This window comes from Monopterus albus, unplaced genomic scaffold, assembly GCF_001952655.1.
Source record: "Monopterus albus unplaced genomic scaffold, M_albus_1.0 scaffold3.1, whole genome shotgun sequence".
NCBI classification, from domain to species: Eukaryota; Metazoa; Chordata; class Actinopteri; order Synbranchiformes; family Synbranchidae; genus Monopterus; species Monopterus albus.
This window is the reverse complement of record NW_018127883.1, coordinates 6,626,060-6,645,460: the sequence shown is the minus strand read 5'-3', so window position 1 is coordinate 6,645,460 and position 19,401 is coordinate 6,626,060. Positions and strand designations below refer to the sequence as shown.

The 19,401-nt window shown below is 40.2% G+C and overlaps 3 protein-coding genes across 11 annotated transcripts in view; 1 reads left to right on the top strand and 2 right to left on the bottom strand.

Moving 5' to 3' along the window:
- ate1 (arginyltransferase 1) overlaps positions 1 to 9,962 on the bottom strand; it is a 51,065-nt gene extending 41,103 nt beyond the window's left edge. For all 4 annotated transcript variants that reach the window (XM_020604516.1, XM_020604524.1, XM_020604530.1 and 1 more), the window contains exons 1-5: positions 9,756 to 9,962; positions 6,332 to 6,395; positions 4,808 to 4,870; positions 4,525 to 4,628; positions 4,019 to 4,255 (exon numbers count right to left, since the gene is read on the bottom strand). In XM_020604516.1, the coding sequence (XP_020460172.1) occupies positions 4,019 to 4,255; positions 4,525 to 4,628; positions 4,808 to 4,870; positions 6,332 to 6,395; positions 9,756 to 9,855 (568 nt within the window). In that variant the 5' untranslated portion in view covers positions 9,856 to 9,962. The remainder of the gene's footprint in view (positions 1 to 4,018; positions 4,256 to 4,524; positions 4,629 to 4,807; positions 4,871 to 6,331; positions 6,396 to 9,755) is intronic.
- Positions 9,963 to 10,021: 59 nt separating this feature from the next.
- Positions 10,022 to 19,129, bottom strand: aldh18a1 (aldehyde dehydrogenase 18 family, member A1). Of its 2 annotated transcripts, none has more exons than XM_020604504.1 (17): positions 18,973 to 19,129; positions 18,457 to 18,567; positions 18,172 to 18,323; positions 17,332 to 17,481; positions 17,112 to 17,216; positions 16,865 to 17,023; positions 16,577 to 16,667; positions 15,974 to 16,098; positions 15,737 to 15,881; positions 15,579 to 15,652; positions 14,563 to 14,662; positions 13,899 to 14,119; positions 13,081 to 13,218; positions 12,780 to 12,975; positions 11,735 to 11,856; positions 11,234 to 11,516; positions 10,022 to 11,084 (listed from the first exon to the last, which is right to left on the bottom strand). In XM_020604504.1, the coding sequence occupies exons 2-17, from the start codon at positions 18,551 to 18,553 to the stop codon at positions 10,903 to 10,905; spliced, it is 2,340 nt and encodes a 779-aa protein (XP_020460160.1). In that variant the 5' UTR covers positions 18,554 to 18,567; positions 18,973 to 19,129; the 3' UTR covers positions 10,022 to 10,902. The 2 variants fall into 2 exon arrangements, with proteins under 2 accessions (XP_020460160.1, XP_020460149.1); XM_020604493.1 differs by lacking the exon at positions 18,973 to 19,129 and adding an exon at positions 18,697 to 18,931.
- LOC109962651 (nuclear factor 7, brain) overlaps positions 18,330 to 19,401 on the top strand; it is a 5,717-nt gene continuing 4,645 nt past the window's right edge. The window contains exon 1 of one of the 5 annotated variants that reach the window (XM_020604578.1): positions 18,330 to 18,420. Coding sequence is in view for 4 of the 5 variants with exons in the window: in XM_020604547.1 (XP_020460203.1) it covers positions 19,133 to 19,174 (42 nt within the window). In the remaining variant the exon portion in view is untranslated. Of the gene's footprint in view, positions 18,421 to 18,575; positions 18,688 to 19,099; positions 19,175 to 19,401 lie in introns of those variants that run through there. The other 4 variants (XM_020604555.1, XM_020604563.1, XM_020604547.1 and 1 more) reach the window with 4 other exon arrangements.

The following is a 19,401-nucleotide window of genomic DNA, read 5'->3' as shown; positions in this document are numbered from 1 at the left end:
TTAGTTCAACTTATGTTTTATTTTAGGATCATAACATAATTTTTAATGAACAGATTAAACTCAGTCTCTAAAGTAATTCTGTGATCTGAGTTTTGTGTTTTCATTTCTTCTTTTGTGCCATCTTCGTGTGAACCATTTGAGTCTGAGTCATCATGACACAGAGGAGTTCATGAATGTGATCACACAGGAATCTAGGCATTTCTTGTTTTGTCTCAGTGTCCCTGATTGCTGCATTGCTTTTTAGTGGTAAATGACTGGAAAAAAGCATTTTGGAGTAAGATACCCACTACAACCATGGTACTTATAGGGTGATTAAATGGTTTTCCTCTGTCAGAACCACCATGGTGAGGTCAAGGCAAGGGGGTCAGACAGACAACAGGAACAAGTCTGGACTGTGCACATCACACTGGCTCAACAACAGACACATTAAACCTTATCCACAATCACTCTGTCCAGGTGCCACTCTCCATCTAATTACACTCTGATGACACACACATGCACTTCATCTCTCTCTGTCTCTCGCACACTCACAGGTACAGTGAGGAACAGAAGTATTTGAACACCCTGCGATTTTGCAAGTTCTCCCACTTAGAAATCATGGAGGGGTCTGACATTCACATTGTAGGTGCATTCCCACTCTGAGAGATAGAATAATAAAAAAAAATTCAGGAAATCACATTGTATGATTTTTAAAGAATTTATTTGTCTTGCACTGCTGAACATAAGTATTTGAACACCTGAGAAAATCAGTGTTAATATTTGGTACAGAAACCTTTGTTTGCAATTACAGAGGTCAAATGTTTCCTGTAGTTCTTGACCAGGTTTGCACACACTGCAACAGGGATTTTGGCCCACTCCTCCACACAGATCTCCTCTAGATCTGTCAGGTTTCGGGGCTGTCGCTGAGCAACGCAGAGTTTAAGCTCCCTCCAAAGATGTTCTATTGGATTGAGGTCTGGAGACTGGCTAGGCCACTCCAGAACCTTGATATGCTTCTTACGGAGCCACTCCTTGGTTATCCTGGCTGTGTGCTTCGGGTCGTTGTCATGTTGGAAGACCCAGCCACGACCCATCTTCAATGCTCTGACTGAGGGAAGGAGGTTGTTGCTCAAAATCTCACAATAAATGGCCCCATTCATCCTTTCCTTAATACAGTGCAGACGTCCTGGCCCCTTTCGCAGAAAAGCAAACCTAAAACATGATTTTACCACTCCCATGCTTCACAGTAGGAATGGCGTTCTTGGGATGCAACTCATCCTTCTTTTTCCTCCAAACACGACGAGTGAAGTTTAGACCAAAAACTTCCAGTTTGGTCTCATCTGACCACATGACTTTCTCCCATGCCTCCTCTGGATCATCCAGATGGTCTTTGGCAAACTTCAGACGGGCCTGGACATGTGATGACTTGAGCAGGGGAACCTTCTGTGCAATGCATGATTTGAAACCATGACGGAGTAGTGTTCTACCGACAGTGACCTTGGAAACTGTGGTCCCAGCTCTCTTCATGTCATTGACCAGCTCCTCCCTTGTAGTTCTGGGCTGATTCCTCACCTTTCTTATCATCAGTGATACCCCACGAGGTGAGATCTTGCATGGCGCCCCAGTCCGAGGGAGACTGACAGTCGTCTTTAGCCTCTTCCATTTTCTAACAATTGCTCCAACAGTTGATCTATTTTCACCAAGCTGCTTGGCAATTGCCCCGTAGCCCTTTCCAGCCTTGCGGAGGTCCACAATTTTGTCTCTGGTGTCTTTTGACAGCTCTTTGGTCTTGCCCATGGTAGTAGTTGGCGTCTGACTGACCGTGGGGTGGACAGGTGTCTTTAAAGAGCTCAGACAGGTGCTACTAATTTAGATTAATGAGTAGAGTAAAGGTGGACTTTTTCAAGGCACAGTAACAGGTCTTTGAGAGCCAGAATTCTTGCTGTTTCTCAGGTGTTCAAATACTTATGTTCAGCAGTGCAAGAAAAATAAATTCTTTAAAAATCATACAATGTGATTTCCTGAAAATTTTTTTTTAATTCTGTCTCTCAGAGTGGGAATGCACCTACAATGTGAATTTCAGACCCCTCCATGATTTCTAAGTGGGAGAACTTGCAAAATCGCAGGGTGTTCAAATACTTCTGTTCCTCACTGTACTCCTGAGGACAGCATGTGCAGCCCTGGTGAAGATAAAGTTTGACAGATCAGTTCCTGCAAATAACAGATGCTCCCACTCCAGCAGTTAGTACATTATAAAAACTGTGACACATTCTCTCCCCACTTCCCAAGGCAACTCTCAAAAGCAAAGTAAACTGTCTGGAATTGTGACCTACTGCTTCTTGCACATAAACATGTAGAGACACAAAATGCATTTACTGTGAGAAGAGCCACTAACATAGTAACATAGGATAAGGCACTTTGCAATTATTTCAAATCAACATTTTATCTGGTACTATCACTTAATATTGCAGAATAGGTCCCTTCAGAGAAATGTTTCATTACTGAATTGACTAGTTCTCTTGACTTTATCTTTTTCATGTAACACTATCATCTGAATGGAGAAAATACTGAATTTCAAACTGGAATACAAATAAATCCAGAGGTGAAGTTTCACTACTCATCATTCTCTAAAAAAGCAGACCCCACCATAGCTTTGGAAATCACAGCATTTCAAGTGAAGCCATGTTTTCTCAAGCTTAACTTAGTGACCTACCCAAGCTATAAAGTGCTCCACACATAAAGCCAAAGGAAAGCTATGGCCAGGTGTTTTTTGTTGGAGGTGAATGAGGAGGGAGTGGAAATTCATAGTAAATCCTCCTTGTTTCCCCTCTGCTAGCTTCCTGAAAAGGCTTATTATTTCTGACAGCCTGAGGAAGGGGAGTGTGGTGCTGACACAGGTGTCATAGTAGAAGAACACTGGTACTGATGAAAGCTTTCTCTTTACATTTATGTCTGTATCTGGCTTGACCAAAAAATTACACTTACTGCTCACAATATTAATTTATATTTTTTGCCTAATGAGTGTGGGGCATGTTCTCATTAGATTATTGAGAGGAAAAAAAGGGTTTGCACCTTGACAAATGACCAATTGTTAGAAGTGCTGCTGCCTGTGTCTAGTAGGAGTTTATTAACTCTTCTCTATGAGTGTTATTAATGCATTACTGTGAGTTGGCCATGAGGATATCCTGTACTGAGGATTAAGGAGGAGAACATGACAGATAAGCCCAAACCAAAGACACACACCAGAAAGCACTGAGAACACTGCAGCCTTGTTCACCAAGCTGCAGCAGAGTGAAGTCTATCACAAAGTGAACAGTGACACCCTCTGGAAAGCTACTGGAGAACACCACAGTGGCAGTTCAACAACTGACTGTGCTGAATTGTCCTTAAAGCTACAATCACTATGTTGAAAGTCACACAGTGTCAAAGATTTTACTGTAAGCTCCAAAGTTTTAATATCAATATTTCCTTTATTCTTGTTTCAGTGAGTCTGTTTTACCTTTTTCTTTTCTTTGCTGGTTTGGGTCACTTTGAAAAATAGGAAAAGGTCAGAACATATTTTGAAGTTGAGCAGTAAAGTTGCTGGCACAAATTTTGTTGAACTTGCCTCTTTATACACAGACAGCGCTTGAAAGAAAGCACAGGCTAACATTGCTGATTGCAGTCATCCCCTTTTTGACTATAAACTGCTGCCTTCTGGTCATAAATATGCTCTAGCCAGATGCAGGACACATAGATTTAAGAACTCTTTGGTCCCTGCCACTATTTTGCTTTTAAAAAGTGCCATGTGATGTTTGCATTTTGTTTTGCAATTTGTTTGCACAGTCAATCTACTGATTGTTGCAGCTCTAGATCCAAGGTTTATGCTCTTATATAGAAAAAAAACAAGTTCTTGGTTAAATAAGCAAAAATACATGAAGAGCCATGCTGATAGAAGAACATATTAATAACAGGTATTGTGTTACATAATGAGTAACAAGAAGAACAACACTGCCCACTGAGGATGATTATTCATTTGGAAGGGAATCAGTTTTCTGACCTGGTCTGGGAGCTGTGGCTATTGTTCTCCCATCCGGGACAGACGCTGAATCCTTTCCTAAAGTTTTTGAGTCTGTTGGTGTGGCATCCGCTATCTCCGCCTGAACCTCTGTGACAGCAGGACACTCTGCTTCCTCTTTATGAATGTCTGTGATAGGAGTACACTTCACTTCTGAGTGAATGGCTTCACCAGGTGCCCGTGGACCTGCTTCTTTACACACCGAGTCCATTGGCTCATCTACAAGACACAAAATCAATATTACTTACAACTAGTTAATGTGAACTACAGAGTCACAGTACCTACTCTGTTCTGAGTTGCTGCCTAAGTCTAAATGTAGTTTCAACCATGTGCTCTAATGATATGCAGTCCCACAGTCTCAAGTGTCAACTGCTGACAGCTGACTTGTGTTTTTTACTCTTTTCCATGCATACCAATACCAATAAAGAGAAATTCATCAGACAATAAACAAGCATTAATAACTCTTGTACAAATCAACATATTCTCACCATCATCCTGTTCCTTTGGTAACTGTCCTTTGGAAAGGAATTTACTCATCTTCTTCAGGATTTTCTTGTGGGATTTGGAAGGCTGGAATTTCAGTGCATGACATCTTCACAAAGAGCATAAAGGTAAGAGATTTGATGAGAAATATATATTTGTCCAAATATTTCTGACATTAACAAACTCAAACTACCAGAGATCATCCTTGTGAGTTCCATGTTAGATTGGTCTCATCAATTCTGAAACATCAATCACAGGAGAAAATTCCAATGGGTAAAATCTCATTACCTGATGGTATACTGGGGACAGCATGTCCTGTTCATTATGGGCTTGTAGACATATTTCCCACTTCTGAAAAGGAAAACAAGGATAGCCTTTATTAGAAAATATTTTATGAGTGGTTTGATAGATCCAAATGATATTTCTTGAACTACACTGAGGTGACTGCAGGAATTAACTGTGTGGATCTTTCTCCCCCACTACAAACTAATGAATGCCAGATTACAATTAACGATTTATTTGCCAGCAAACAACTGTTTTATTTCTTGCAAGCTGAATTCCCAGATAGTGACTGAAACTTGGCTGAAACAGGGCGAACATATTTTCTAAATGTCTACCTGCTCTTTTTTCAGTGCTGTGACCACTGCTGAAATTGATGTTGCTCGGTTTTCTGAATATCTCCTTGTTTTATTTGATGTAGCTGTTCCATCTCTGTGTAAACCTGTTTGTTCTACTGTCTGTACACATATGGTGACCCCCTCAACTGTAGAAGAGTTCTCTAGGAAATCGGACAACACTGAGCTTGCAAATGTTGGGGCTTTGTCAATGGGTCATTGTTAGATTCATTGCCGTTTTCTTATATATGCTTCCACTGGGGTCCATCATTAAGAAGTATGGTTTATCTTTTCATTGTTATGCTGATGATATTCAGTTTTACCTGCCTGTGTGTCCTGAGAAGGCTTCAACAGTTCAGTCTCCTCTAGACTGCTTAGAAGAGATTAAAGCATGGCTGGCAGAAAACCTCTTACATTTAAATGAAAAGAAAACAGAGTGTATGCTATTTGGATCTTTAGATTGCTGAAACTGTGGCACCCTGTCTCCTTATTTAGGTTCCATTGTTAGAAACCTAGGGGTGCTCTCTGATAGTGATCTAAAGTTTGATAAACAGATAAATGCCATCCTGAAGTCTAGCTTTTATCAGCTAAGATTATTGAGCAAAATTAAATACTTTTTCAAGGATTTAGAAATTCCAATACATGCTTTTATAAACTCCAGACTGAACTACTGCAACTCTCAATATATGGGTGTTAGTCAAAGCTTGCTTCCCTTCAACTTGTCCAAAATGCAGCTGCTCACTTCCTAACAAACACATGTAAACATGACCATATTTCCCCAATTTTAGCTTCACTTCATTGGCTTCTGATTAGTTTTAGAATTGAGTTCAAAATCATAATATTTGTTTTTAAAGCACTTAAAGGTCAGGCCCTCCTTTATTTTAGAGAGCTCCTTCACTAGCACAAGCCTAAGAGATCCCTTAGGTCTTCCACTTCCTAGGTCAAGGCTTAAACGCTGGGAAAATGCTTTTGCTGTAGCTGTCCCCAGATTAAGGAATAATTTGCCACTCAATATTACAATGGCCAGTGACCTTACAGCATTAAGATCTCTACTTGAAAGTCAGTTATTTTCTATGGCCTTTGTGAGGTCTGACGCTTTATTGTGAAATGTGTTTGATATTTTATTATGGTGTATTAGTATTCCTGTACAGTTTGGTCAGCAAGGTGTTGTTTTAAACAACATTGATTAACTACTCACCTTCTCCATCCTCGATCTATCAGGTCTTGATAGTCTTGTACTGTCATGGTGTGAGACCACATTCCTGTAGAAAAAAATAACACATTTAACAGAGTTCATATGATTTTAAACTTTGCTATACCTACTGAAAACCACAAAAACTTTGGTGCACTTTTATGTGATGTGCTTCTGCCAGTGAAATGTTAGAATGGAGCTTAGCCACAATAGACTAGTAAACCCCTAGATATCATTTCAATGTAAACTCAAAAGCCATTTAAATTCCCTATTAAGGACAAAACAGCCTTGAGCTTAACGGACAGTAAATGACTTTCCAAATGGAAAGAAGCCATCCATGAAAACACAATGTTTAATGCCTGACTTGAATGGGAATTATGTTAGAAAATGGCCACAATAGCTTGTGAATTAGACACGCGCTAAAACTAAAAACAGGAAGCCTGAATATAATTAAAACATCGTTTGTCAACAAGCTGCTTGAGAGTCTGGTGGGAAGTGTCAGTGTGTGCATTCCCATAGTCCTTTAAGGCCCTGACGGAAACATACACAACCTATTACTATTTGTATCCACATCAGCTGGGAGAACCGAGGTCTGATAAGTGCAGTGTTCAACTCCTGACCTTTTCTTATGAAACCATACAGACAGTATGCACATGTGTGCCTACCAACACTAAATCTCTAAGGCAAGACCGCTATCAGTTTACATCTAAAATAAGTGAGGGAACTGACTGTATTCCAGTTCACACAGCACACATCAAGTCTGCAATGGAGTATAATGCTCAATGTCCCAGAAGAATGGTGCTTAGCCAGAGTCCATGGAGAAAAGGAGATAACATAGCATGATCCAAGAGAGTGACACTAAAACACTGGAGAAGTGAATGACTACAGATAGTGCTAAGGCCAATAGATACAGCAGCAAAACTGCAGGTTTTATGTAATGACACAGCTAAAAAAAAAATAAAAAAATTAAATTACTCTGTTAGAAACTGGTATTTTTTTTATTGCTGGACCACTACTTAAGGGCCCTTTAACAACGTATGCTGATAATCATAAAAAAGAACTAACTAGACAAGTGGTTTCTGCAGAGCATCATCTTCCCAGATTCCTGTCTGCTTTTACAAAACCTATGGACCAATAAAGACAATAAATTCTGGAAAACATTAAGCAAGGAAAAAAGTCTTTGTAACCAATATAAAATTAAATCAAATCAAAGGCAGATAACCTTTATGTCTTTATAGGCACTGACAGACTCAATGACACTGAGGGCAGATGTTGTGCTCTATAGTGCAGTCACATTTACTTTGCATGTAATAACACTGTTGATAACATCACTGTACCAATCACAAAGAGGAAGACATTATGTTAAAGAGCACCTGTGTGGAAAAGTCTACAACACACCACAAACACTGTTCATACTTGATAATCACTCTACTGATCTATTGTCTGTTTTGTCTTCCCAAAAAAAAATAAGGGTATCATTTATAGCTTAGCCTAACTTGTGCACTTCCATTTAACTTATGGGTATAAGTTAAATGGAAGGAATAGGAGTATCTAAAGTCACAGAGCACAGTCACCCATTGACTGCATTAAGAACTGCCTGAAACCCAATAATAGTCCATTTGTCTTGCTCCCACTTAATGCCACCAATCAGTACCACACCAAAAGTCTGTTCCCATTATCTTGTGCAGCTTTTTATAGCTTTGTATCAAGTCAAACTTCTAAAAATGCAAAGTTACATTAAGCAAAATAGTCATTAAATGACAGCCTCTGGACAGAATATGCAGTAGAACTTTTCTTTGCCGGCAAATCGCCGACTTCTGCTTACCAGATGTAAAAAATGCTTAGTTTTTAAGTTACTTTTTTTGCAAATGTCAGTCCGCTTTCACACAAACCCAGGGTGATGATTGATCCTACAATATCAATACTTCTGATCCCCATGTTTCCATGTTAAAAAATCAATATCTAAAATAAGTAGGATAATTTGGGGTAAATGTAATGTTATCTTCAACTGGGGACACAGTAGACAGTAACTACAGTACCCAGGATAATACCCAGTTGATAGGAACTATTTTTCCTTCCGCCTGTCACAAACTACTGCTCTGTAAATGTGTGAAATACTGCAAAATAAGGAAAACATTCAGTCAGGAGTCCCTCAGCAACAGAGCAGATGTCATATGTGGTTGCTGGATGGAGGACAATAAAAAAAAACAACCAAGAGGGTATGTAAATATTGTAGCTGTAGCTATGTATGCATGTAGTATGGACATACTCCCACCACCAGAAACATCCCTTCACAATATGTAAGCAGGGTGGCACCATTTGATGTTAATAAAAGCAGCAAGCCCTTATATACACTCACCGGCCAATTTTAGTAGGTACACCTGTACAATTGTATGCAATTCAATGCAACACTTCCGCTTCATCTGTGTTTATGAAATTCAAAATGTTTCAGGTTTCCGTGAAATTGTTATAAATGTATAAATTCAATTATTCTTGTTTATTATTGAGGTCAATTACAGGCGGTGTTGTACTGGACTACATTATATTCAAAGATGTTCCTAATCTTCTGACCTAATGTATGTAGCTGGGCATGACAAAAATATAGAAACAACATTGTTTCTTGCACAAAATATCAGTATTGGCGATACCAGCCGGTTTTTATTTGGTAAGGGATCAGTAAGGGGATAAATGCTATCGCACGTCACTGCGTCATTTCCTGTTGCCGCCTTCATTTATATGGAAAGAATGGGCATAGCCAATAAAATGATTAAAATCATACTTTTCCTCGTCCGGGATGGATTATTTTTATTCCGCATAGTTAGAAGAGGTCTCGGGGAAATACCCTCAGAGGCTGGGTGAATGTTGTCAAATGACAATACGGGGTTAAAACTGTTGGCATATATCAATTCTGTAGGCGAGCGAAAGAGTTACCTGTGACCGCATGCAAAATGAATGTATGCAACACATGAGATGCACAAGCTGGAGCTATAGATAACCTGGTGTGACAGCGTAGCATCAAGTGAAATATTACTATTACTGCCCAGTTGAGTAGCAATTCAAGAAGTCCGTTCTTTGTCAGTTTCTTAACTTATGGTATTCTACAACAGTTTTGATTTGATTCCAAAGAGTAAACAATTAGCTATATGCTACTGACTAAAAACTGAGCCAACGTCAGGTCAATAAAATACTGCCGAAGTAACGTTAGGCTCAGTCTGTAGGATGCACTGGTCCCGTAGTATCAGTACAACAGCCATAACTTAGATTTACTGACATAAGATAACGAGGCCAACAACTGTCAACTAGCATTCTTTCAAAAGTGGTTACGATTCTAGCAAGTAGACGGAGCTAGGAGCTAGCTCGTTAGCATAAAGCAGTTCAGCAATACCGTCTAGCTTAACCGCTTCTTCTGTTTCATCAGTTAGACACTTACCATGAGAAACGTTTCCCTTTTCATTTTTACAGTAACCACAGCAGTGACCATCATCCCCACCAAAATACTCTACTATAGTGCAAGATCTGTTTCTTGCCATTTTTAATATCGGGACGTATGACAGCTGATTGTGCCGGGTTTCCGGGCAAAGTCTGCAGACCGTCTAACCCCGCCTACATGCAATACGTCATTAGTGCTGAGTTGAAGGCGTGTAGGAAAGGGGTCAGCATCAACAACCAACTCTTTGTATTTGGACCACTGTGTTATGTCGGTTTAATTGGGATTTATTAATGTTCAAGAACCAAACGATCAATCAGCCATTGTCAAAAGATTATGTTCCCTCAAACAATATGTGAAATGGTGGGAAATATTTAGGATTTCATCTATTGAACAACTGAATGCTACCATAGCTGAATATTTTAAAGCTGTTGCATTGATTTATAAATTTTTCTTAACATCAACACTAACTGCACATGTCAACCAGGGACATTAGGATGCAGATTTTTCAGTATTAAATTTGTGATAAATAAAATACATTACTGTTTAAAGAACTGTACAACATATTTAATCATCTTTGCAAAGAGGAAAAGGAGCAAAATCTGAATCAAGATCCTGCACAAATAACACATTGCAGTAAATTACAAAAACAAGGGCGAGGTTGTACATAGAAAAATAAGTTAGATAATCACACCCGGTCCAATGATTTTTTCTTCTGCTATAAAAAATAAAATGGCCTTACAGATGAAAGAGCTTTGTTTTTGTAAACAGTACTTTGTCACCTGTCACACACACATATACATAATAATGTATTTGTTTGGTGGTGTTTTTTTGTTTTTGTTTTTTTAACCACAGTATATACCCCTCTCAACTGTCATGTAACCACCAGTCATTTTCTCAGGAGATCAATGTTTATCTAGAAAACATTCACAGGTTTATGCAGAGGTTCACAAAACCAGGAATGTGGTGATCAAGTGAAAGTAGCCTCTGTTCTGCATGCAAGCTTCCTGCACCAATATAGTGAGTTTATACAGGTGATGAAGCAGCAGCAGCTGAGAAATCGAAGTGCTACTAGCAAACACAAACCTTTAAATAAACTGCATGGACATTTGTTATCTTGACTCCTGGTGATGGCTCTTTGGTTGGGTACCTAACTAAAGCTCCCCTGGGGGACAGGGATGTTTTCATGAAGGTATTTCATACTGCCTTGCTCCGAGAAGTCAACCACAGTGTGCCCTTCCCCCCGAAGGACCCATTTGGTGGTCAGAAGCCCCTCCAATCCCACTGGACCTCTGGCATGTATCCGTGCCGTACTGATACCAACCTCAGCTCCTGCAAAGTAGGTTTTGGAAAATTACTGTTTTCCTTCTGTCCCATTTTCAAGCCAGCAGTAGGTTCAATACACTTACAAGAGGATAAATATTCTCAGGTTTCTCTCAGATAGCATTAAGAAATAAAACCTTGCCTGATACTGCACATACCTAAGCCAAAACGGTAGCCATCAGCAAAGCGAGAGCTACAGTTCCAGAATACGCAGGCACTGTCCACCAGCTGCAGAAATTGTTCAGCAGTTTCTTCATTTTCTGTAACAATGACATCAGTGTGGGAGCTGCCGTATTTGTGGATGTGGTCCACGGCATCGTTCATGCTGTCTACCACCTCAACACAGCACTCCAGGTCCCCATACTCTGTCCTGAGAGATTTCACCTCGGATGGGCTGAAAGTTAAATAAGATGCAAACCGTGGGCCTGCATGGATCTTCACCTGAAAGAAAGAAATGGCACACAGATTTATCAACAGAGTGATGATGCAATCACTCAAAAATATACAAAAACTGCTTTACTGAATGAATTAAGTGCCAACGAATCTCTAGAAAGTTTGTTTCTGGAGCTAAAAGCTCCATCAAAATGTAAAAACCACTTAACCATATGCTGTAATTCTATGTATAATACTTGTCCCCAAATCTATGGAGTGTTTCTTACATGCTCTATTCTCAGCATATCAATGATCTGGTCAAATATTGGCGTTCGCAGCAAATCTTTGTGAATAAGGAGGGTCTCCATGGCATTGCAGGCCGCAGGGTAGTCACATTTGGAATCTCTGACTTGAATGAAACATAAGTTAGTATATTCATTCAGCAGTACTTGGCTATCTCAAGTAAATAACCACAACTTGTACAACTGCGAGTCATTCACCAATCAGGCATAATATTATGACCACTGAGAGCTGAAGTGAATATCACTGATTATGTCGTTACAGTGGCACCTGTCAGTGTGTGGAGTATATTGGGCAGCAAGTGAACATTCAGTCCTTGAAGTTGATGTGTTGGAAGCAGGAAAAATGGGCAAGTGTAAGGATCTGAGTAACTTTGACAAGGGCCAAACTGTGATGGTGATATAACTGGGTCAGAGCATCTCCCATACTGCAGGTTCCAGGGTTGGTGTTCTTGGTCTGCAGTGGTTAGTACCTACCAACAGTGTCTAAGGAAGGACAAATGATGAACTGGTGACAGGGTCATGGACGCCCAGGGATCACCTTACCGTAGATTAAACTTAACTGCCATTTGTACTTTTCAAAAGATTCAAATTTATTTGAATCTTTGTTAAAATGGTTCAAAATCAGAAATACTGTACATTGGTCTAAGAGAAAGAGTCAGGGGCTGTAGTGGTGATATCACACCTAGAATGGTGAGGCTGTTGAATTTGTCTAAAACATTCTCTCTAACTTGTCCTCACGACCAGATTTCACTCCTTTTACATCAGTTTTTCACTGAATTGTAGACACATCTGTGCTCTTCCTGACAGTAGAACTGTGGAAGCAAACACACAGAAGATGCACAGTGAGCTGCAGAGTGACACGAGTGCCAACCAACTGCCACATTGACTCCTGTATAAACAACATTAGGCAGGTGGTCATAATGTTATGCCTGATGTTGGCCTTTAAAACACTGTGACCAAGTCACAGCAGAAATATAGACAACATGAAAAATTTCTCCAACGCTCACAGCCACACAGAGGATCAACATACCAATATCAATAGCCTTTTCTATACTGGCATTGCTGTCTAAGTAGACGTGACAGACACCCTCGCTGTGGCCCAGTACAGGAATCCCCTTAGCCGCCCTTTGGATGTCCCGGACCAGCTGTGATGAGCCTCTTGGAATGATCAAGTCAATCATCTTGTCTAATTTGCACAGGTCCTCAACTTCTTCACGTGTGCTCACCTACAGGTCAATATACATTTTTGCATTTCATAGAACATTTGAGTATTTCTGTAATCATGTAAAAGCTCACACTATGTTCAGATAATGTCATGCTTTCATCCTTACCAGCTGGATGGCATCTGCCACTCCATGAATGGCAAGTGCTTCCTGCGTGAGTTGATGTAGAATTTTATTGGTGTTGGAAGCTTCTCTACCCCCTTTCAGTAGTAAAGCATTTCCACTGGCAATAGCCAGTGCTGACACCTAAAGCACAATATGAAATACGTAAAAATGGAAGCTCAACTTTTAATGACACACATGTAAAATGTCTCACACACAAAGACAGCTACTGGTAGTGAAAGGTGCGTCCAAAATTGCATACTTGCCTACTACATAGTAAGCTAAAATGTGTATGCAATACAAATAGTATGTCTGAATTCTTAGTATGGCAAAATATGTATGCATATACATAACCTCATAGTATGGAAGCAATGGACACTACACTATCCCATCATCCCACAGTGGTGACAAAACAGGCCCAAAGCTGTTGTAAGTTTCACCCTAGGACTGTTATTATGTTACTTGAAGTTTTGATATTTTTTCAGGTGAGAAAATAACCATCTCCTTTTCAATCATGTGGTCACTATGCAATTAATGTTAATTTAGAAATGTGCTCCAAAGTTTTTGGAGATGTGATGACCCGCTGTCAGCCAGTCAGTTGTGCCAGCTAGCTAGTTCTACTTAGCAGGCACAGCTGTAGCCACTGTGCAAGGCTTGAGGTGTAGTAGCATGTCCAAGGTTGGGCTTACTACACAAAGTGGCTGCAGTGTCTACTGCATTTTCATTTGCGTAGCAGGCATTCGAGAGAAAAATGTATGTACATGTGTAGAAGGCCATTTCAGAAGCACCCTAAGTCTACAGGCTGAGCGCTGGGTTTGACTGACCTGCGGGAGACAATCAGGACGTGACTCAAAGATGACGAGCAGGACACCGATGGGAACAGTGATCTGTTCCAGCTCCAGGTTGTTGGCTACCCTGGTCCTCCTAAGCACCCGACCCACACTATCCCTGGACGACACAGCAAGCTGACGTAGGCCGATGGCAAGACTGTTCAGCTTTGCAGTTGACAGACTCAGGCGGTTGATCTGAGGCTGGGAGTAACGACCTATGAGGAAACAAAAGAAACAAATAAAAACACTGACAATGTAGTACTCTACAGATCCACAAAGAGAAAATGTTTTTGCTTTCAGCATGCAGACAAGCTGTAAAGCATAAGAGAAAACTTGTCTCATCCAGTTGAAGAGCAGTCTCCTTACACATTATGCTATGCTGTCCTCCAACACAGGGCACAAAATGAGTCCTGCTAAATCTAAAAATGTAAACATATTATGTATTCGTAAACCTCTAGCTGGAAAACTAGCCGATGCACACCAGAGCAACAAAAAAAGACCAATAAATGCTGCCAACCAGTTAATCCCAGCCTCTTTCATAAGCCACTTTCCCAAAGCAGGAGTTCCAGAGATGTGTGATAACCACTGGCAGAATATGGCATTTGAGTCAGATGACTGCATGCAGCTGTGGATCAGTGTGACCTCTGTTTCCCCGTACCTGATGCTGTTGCTAACTCCATGTCTGTCTTGTTCGCACTCAGAATCTCATCCTTCTTCTCTGTAAGCAGCTCAGCAAGAGAGCAGATGATCTCTCCCCTCTGGAGATCCAAACACATGCATTATATGATTATGATCACCACATACCAGAATCATGAGTAACTAAAGCTACTACCACCATTACACTGTGAGCTCAGTCTGTCTGGCAACTGCTTGAATTCTTTTTGCCATGTTTTAGTATTGATAGGTTTTTATTTATTTATTTAAATATTTATTATTTTTGTAAAGACACTGTTGCCCTATCTGCTTGTTAAGTGTGATGTAACATTCCACTTCTGGGTCCAAACTCCCCCAGATGCAAATGGCCAAACTTTGGTTAGTTCTCCTCCTCTCCATATGCCACAGTGTTGTGTTCTATTTTTTCAGTAGATCTGAATCAAAAATCATGGGTCAGCTGTCATTCGACTGCTTTCCTTTTGATGGGAAGGAGAAAAAATGGCTACTTTTGACAGTATTCTTAAATTAATGAAACAAAACTTGTGCTTTAAAAGTGTGCTGTTTTGCCGCCTTGTAATGTAGCTAGCACAAAGTTGAAATAAACACTATACACTGACACATTTTACACTGATGAGAGTAACAGTAAAAGCTGGGAACTACATAAAACAAGTTAGACGTGTGTGTGTGTGTTATACTGTATGTCTAACTTGGCATATGGAGAAGAGGAGAACTAACCAAAGTTTGGACCCAGAAAAATAATGTTACATCAACACTTAATATGTAGATTGTAAGCTTGTCATTTTAATTAATTTAGGATTGTTATAATGAGGTCTACATACTTTACGTACGGGATTTAAATGAGAGATTACCTTAAAACATGCTGACAAGTTAATATATCAGTACTAAATAAATTGCAAGCCTAAACATTTATACCCCCATGAGAAAATGGCTTTCACCTACTATAGCATCTTAAACCTCACTTCAATTAGCTAGACCAACGTGAGGGAACAAGAAGCTCACTTGCTCTGGGAGCAGGGAGGCCAGAGCCCTTCCTGCGTTCCGGGCCATCTCTGTCTGCTGCTCCACAGTTGGACCTGGTGGTGTCAAAAATACACACATCAAGCATGAACATACAACAAGTGGGTATAATAATCTTTCTAGATGGTTGTGCCCAGTACCTGCAGGTTTCACTTCGGAGAAGAAAGTGCCAATTTTCTTTCCTTCCACGATGTCAGTGATGACATGACCCGTTACTTTAGGATGCGTACCATTGGCAATGACAACAGACGTACCACCCTGTAGTGCCCACAGAGCTGCTTTCACCTGATTCAGACAGCATGATGGAGAAAAATGAAACTTCATCATTCAACCAACTCATTCCAGCTGACACTTTCAGATAACTTTGTGTTGCTGACCTTGGCTTCCATGCCACCAATGCCAACTCTGGACTTCGTGCCATAAGTGATTGACTGCTGGTCTCCAGGATAAAATATATCAATGAGCTTGGCATCATCTGTACTTGGGGGACTGTCGTATAAGCCTGTGGAACAGAATTTGTTATTACTTCTTTGTGCCCTTCACTGAACCAGAACAGTCACACTGTATCATTTTCATCAAACAAACCTGAACAAAAATCCAAACAGCATATAGAAAATTTTCTATTTATATATGACTTATTGGGCTAATGAATAAAGGCAAATCAGATATGATACAGTATATTAAAGGTGATAAAGAGAATCAGACACATTTGTGAATGAGTGCTGAAGTTGATTGACTGTTGACAATAATACCTGCTCACCATTTAAGCAACTTTTGTAAAATTATTAAAAGTGTCACTTATTTAAGATTAGCTTTTTCATATATTCCAAATTAAATGACACATGAATTTAACATTAGTATTTATTCTATATATATTTATATAATTCTTAAGCTTCAACCACCATGAAAACATTTAACAAATAATGTGAAAACTTACTTCACTATAAATTTAAGAAAATCATAACAAATCACTTCTGTACCTTCAACATCAGACAGGGCAATGAGGAGGTCTACTTTCATTTCAACAGCCAGCCGTGCAGCTAAGCTGTCATTATCTTTAATGCTTATTACCTGAAACACAAACAGAAGTTTCATTAAGCCAAAAAAAAAAAATTTTTGAATTAGTAGAGAACATTTAAAACAGCCTTAGAAATGTAAAATCATGTGTCCAAATATTAAAATGTTAGTGAGGGAGGAAATGCTTTAAGCAATCCACCATCACAATTCAACATTTAGCATTCCTATGATACTCTTCATATGGTACCCACATTTACTCCCTGCAGGTCACTGCTGGGAACAGGCGGTGCAACAACAGCATCATTGGTGTTGATGATAGGCACTATGTTCATCCTTAGCAGTTCATGGAGCGTGCTGTTCAGGTTGCGACGCTTCTGCTCATCATGGAAATCCAGGTTAGTGACCAGAATCTAGTGAATCGGACAGAAATATAAAGAAATTGGTGTTAAAGTAATCTGCTGTCAGAATTGTATTCTGTGAGAAGAATGAAGTTCATACTTGTGCAGTGCAAATGCTGTATTGGGTGAACATAGCCTCATACAACGCCATCAGGCCGCTCTGCCCAGCAGCCGCGCAGGCCCTTGCCTCCAAAACTGGAACTGACTGAAAAACAGAAAGTTTAAAAAATATTAGCAAATTTAAGAAAATGTTTTACCTAATATTAAAACATTTCTCAAGGACTGGACTAAAATTCACAGTGTTAAAGAGCAGTATTCACCATGTCCTTGAGTTGGTTCTGTCCAGAATGCAAGGCTTGTCTGACACTTTGAGATAGTAGGATCTCGTGTCTCAATCTCTGTTTTCCAAATGCCACCGCCCCACTGGTGACAATCATCATTTCCCTGCCTTGGTTCTGCAGCACGGCCACCTGATAGGACACAAAAACAATAGCATTCATCTTCAGCCTAAATAATATAATGTTTACACATACACAACCATAATCTACAAAAGTTCTGCTCATCTGTATCAACAATACTAATGTGGCATTACAGGGCAGCTGTGGCTCAAGTTGGCCGTTCGACTCCCGTTCTCCCCAGTCCATATATCCTCAGGTAAGACACTGAATCCCAAGTTGCTCCCAAAAGCCAGATCAGTACCTTGCAGAGGCAGCACCACCATCTGTGTGTGTGTGTGTGTCTTCCTTTGTAATACTTATATCATGAGGACCGAAACCTGTTAACACACTCACATTGTGGGGACTCGGCCATCCTTGTGGGAACCAGAAGCTAGTCCCCACAAGGAAGTCACTGAATTTTAGGGTGGCAACATGGTTTAGGGTTAGGATGAGGTTAGGGTCAGGGTCAGGGTTAGGTGTAAGGCAAGTAGTGGCTATGGTTAAGGTTAGGATAAGTCTACAGGAAATGAATGTAAGTCAATGTAAAGTCCCCACAAGGAATGAAAACACTGTGTCTGTGTCTGTGTGTGTGTGTGTGTGTGTGTGTGTGTATGAGAGAGAGAGAGTTGGCACCACAGATGGCTTCCCAAGTTCTGTACTGGAGACAAATTCCTTGTGTGTGTACCATACTTGGCCAATAAAAGTGATTGTAGTTATCATTACCTGCTCTACTATGGAGGCCAGTCGTCCCAGTGACAGACCACACTCATCTCCACGTGTCACCACAGCACTCCCCAGCTTCACCACAATGCGTTTGGCCTGCTTTAACTCACTACGGTGGGCAAACGACTTCCCATGGGAACGTGGGAGTAAGACTGCAGAGAGAAACAGTCACATTTTACTGCACATCCGCAGGTACCAGAGGCATATTACAGCAAGACAAACAGATGGTGAGAAAGGTGTCCACATCAGGTATGAGAAAAATAACTGTTAAAAGGAGTTACTTACACTTGGTTTGAGAATACGCTCTGCTAGAAAGTGGACAAACATTTGACTGCCGGGTTCTGGATGGCAGGCGGGAGCACAAGGCCAGTCTGGCAAACATGGCACTGACACTTGCTGTGATGAACACACAAACCATCCTCTGGTTAATTTAACGTTACCAGTATAATAAACTCACCTGAGACAAACTGTTATTTGGATATGAACAGCGGGACATCAAGCTGTGTGTGCCCTCAGGTGAGCTACCTGAACTAACACACTGCCCCGGTGAAGATGATGTTATTTGCATTTGTTAGCTTAGAAATATGAGCAAGATAAAAATCCAGTTCCTAGATACTATTCACACCAAAGCACATATGAAGCCACTGTGAGCAAGTTAGTTTATAAGGCTCACAAACTTAGCTGCATGGCTAGCTAACGTTAGCTTAGTTTAGCTATTATGAGCTATCTTATCTTAGCGGCTATTTCCAAAATGAATGGACGGAACACTTTTTTAAACATTTTCACAAATTGACTTCCTACCTGACAGTATGGAAATTCGGGAAACCAATCACAGCTACACTGGGGGATACAATGCAACAGACACGTAGTCACCCGAACCTGACGCGTGGTGCTATATTCTGCTGCCACATCTACAGCCTACGTTGGTTGTGAAGTGCGGTGATTCAGCTATTCACGAACGATGTCTACGCAAGATATCTGGATTCGACCATATGGTACTTACGTACGTAAAAATAATACGTTTGATGGGTTAACACTTCGGGAAGAAGGCTACAACCACAGAAATGTAGAGAAAAAAAACAAGACTAATATTTCAGTGTTTTAGTTTTTAATGAATGTAATTTAGTTAAAGTTTTTAACTTAAGATTTTGTATTTAACTTAAGAAAACAAATTAACAAAAATAATTGTAGAATGTTAATGGAGACGTATAGAGATGGTCAGAAGGAGCT

Excerpts from the sequence above, each read along its gene's own strand:
- aldh18a1 (XM_020604493.1), bottom strand. The coding sequence starts at position 18,739 with ATGCAAATAACATCATCTTCACCGGGGCAGTGTGTTAGTTCAG. Across the intron at positions 17,217-17,331 it reads AGAACCAACTCAAGGACATG|TCAGTTCCAGTTTTGGAGGC; the intron begins GTGAATACTGCT and ends TCTGTTTTTCAG. Across the intron at positions 16,099-16,576 it reads TGCCCTGTCTGATGTTGAAG|GCTTATACGACAGTCCCCCA; the intron begins GTACAGAAGTGA and ends TCTGTTCCACAG.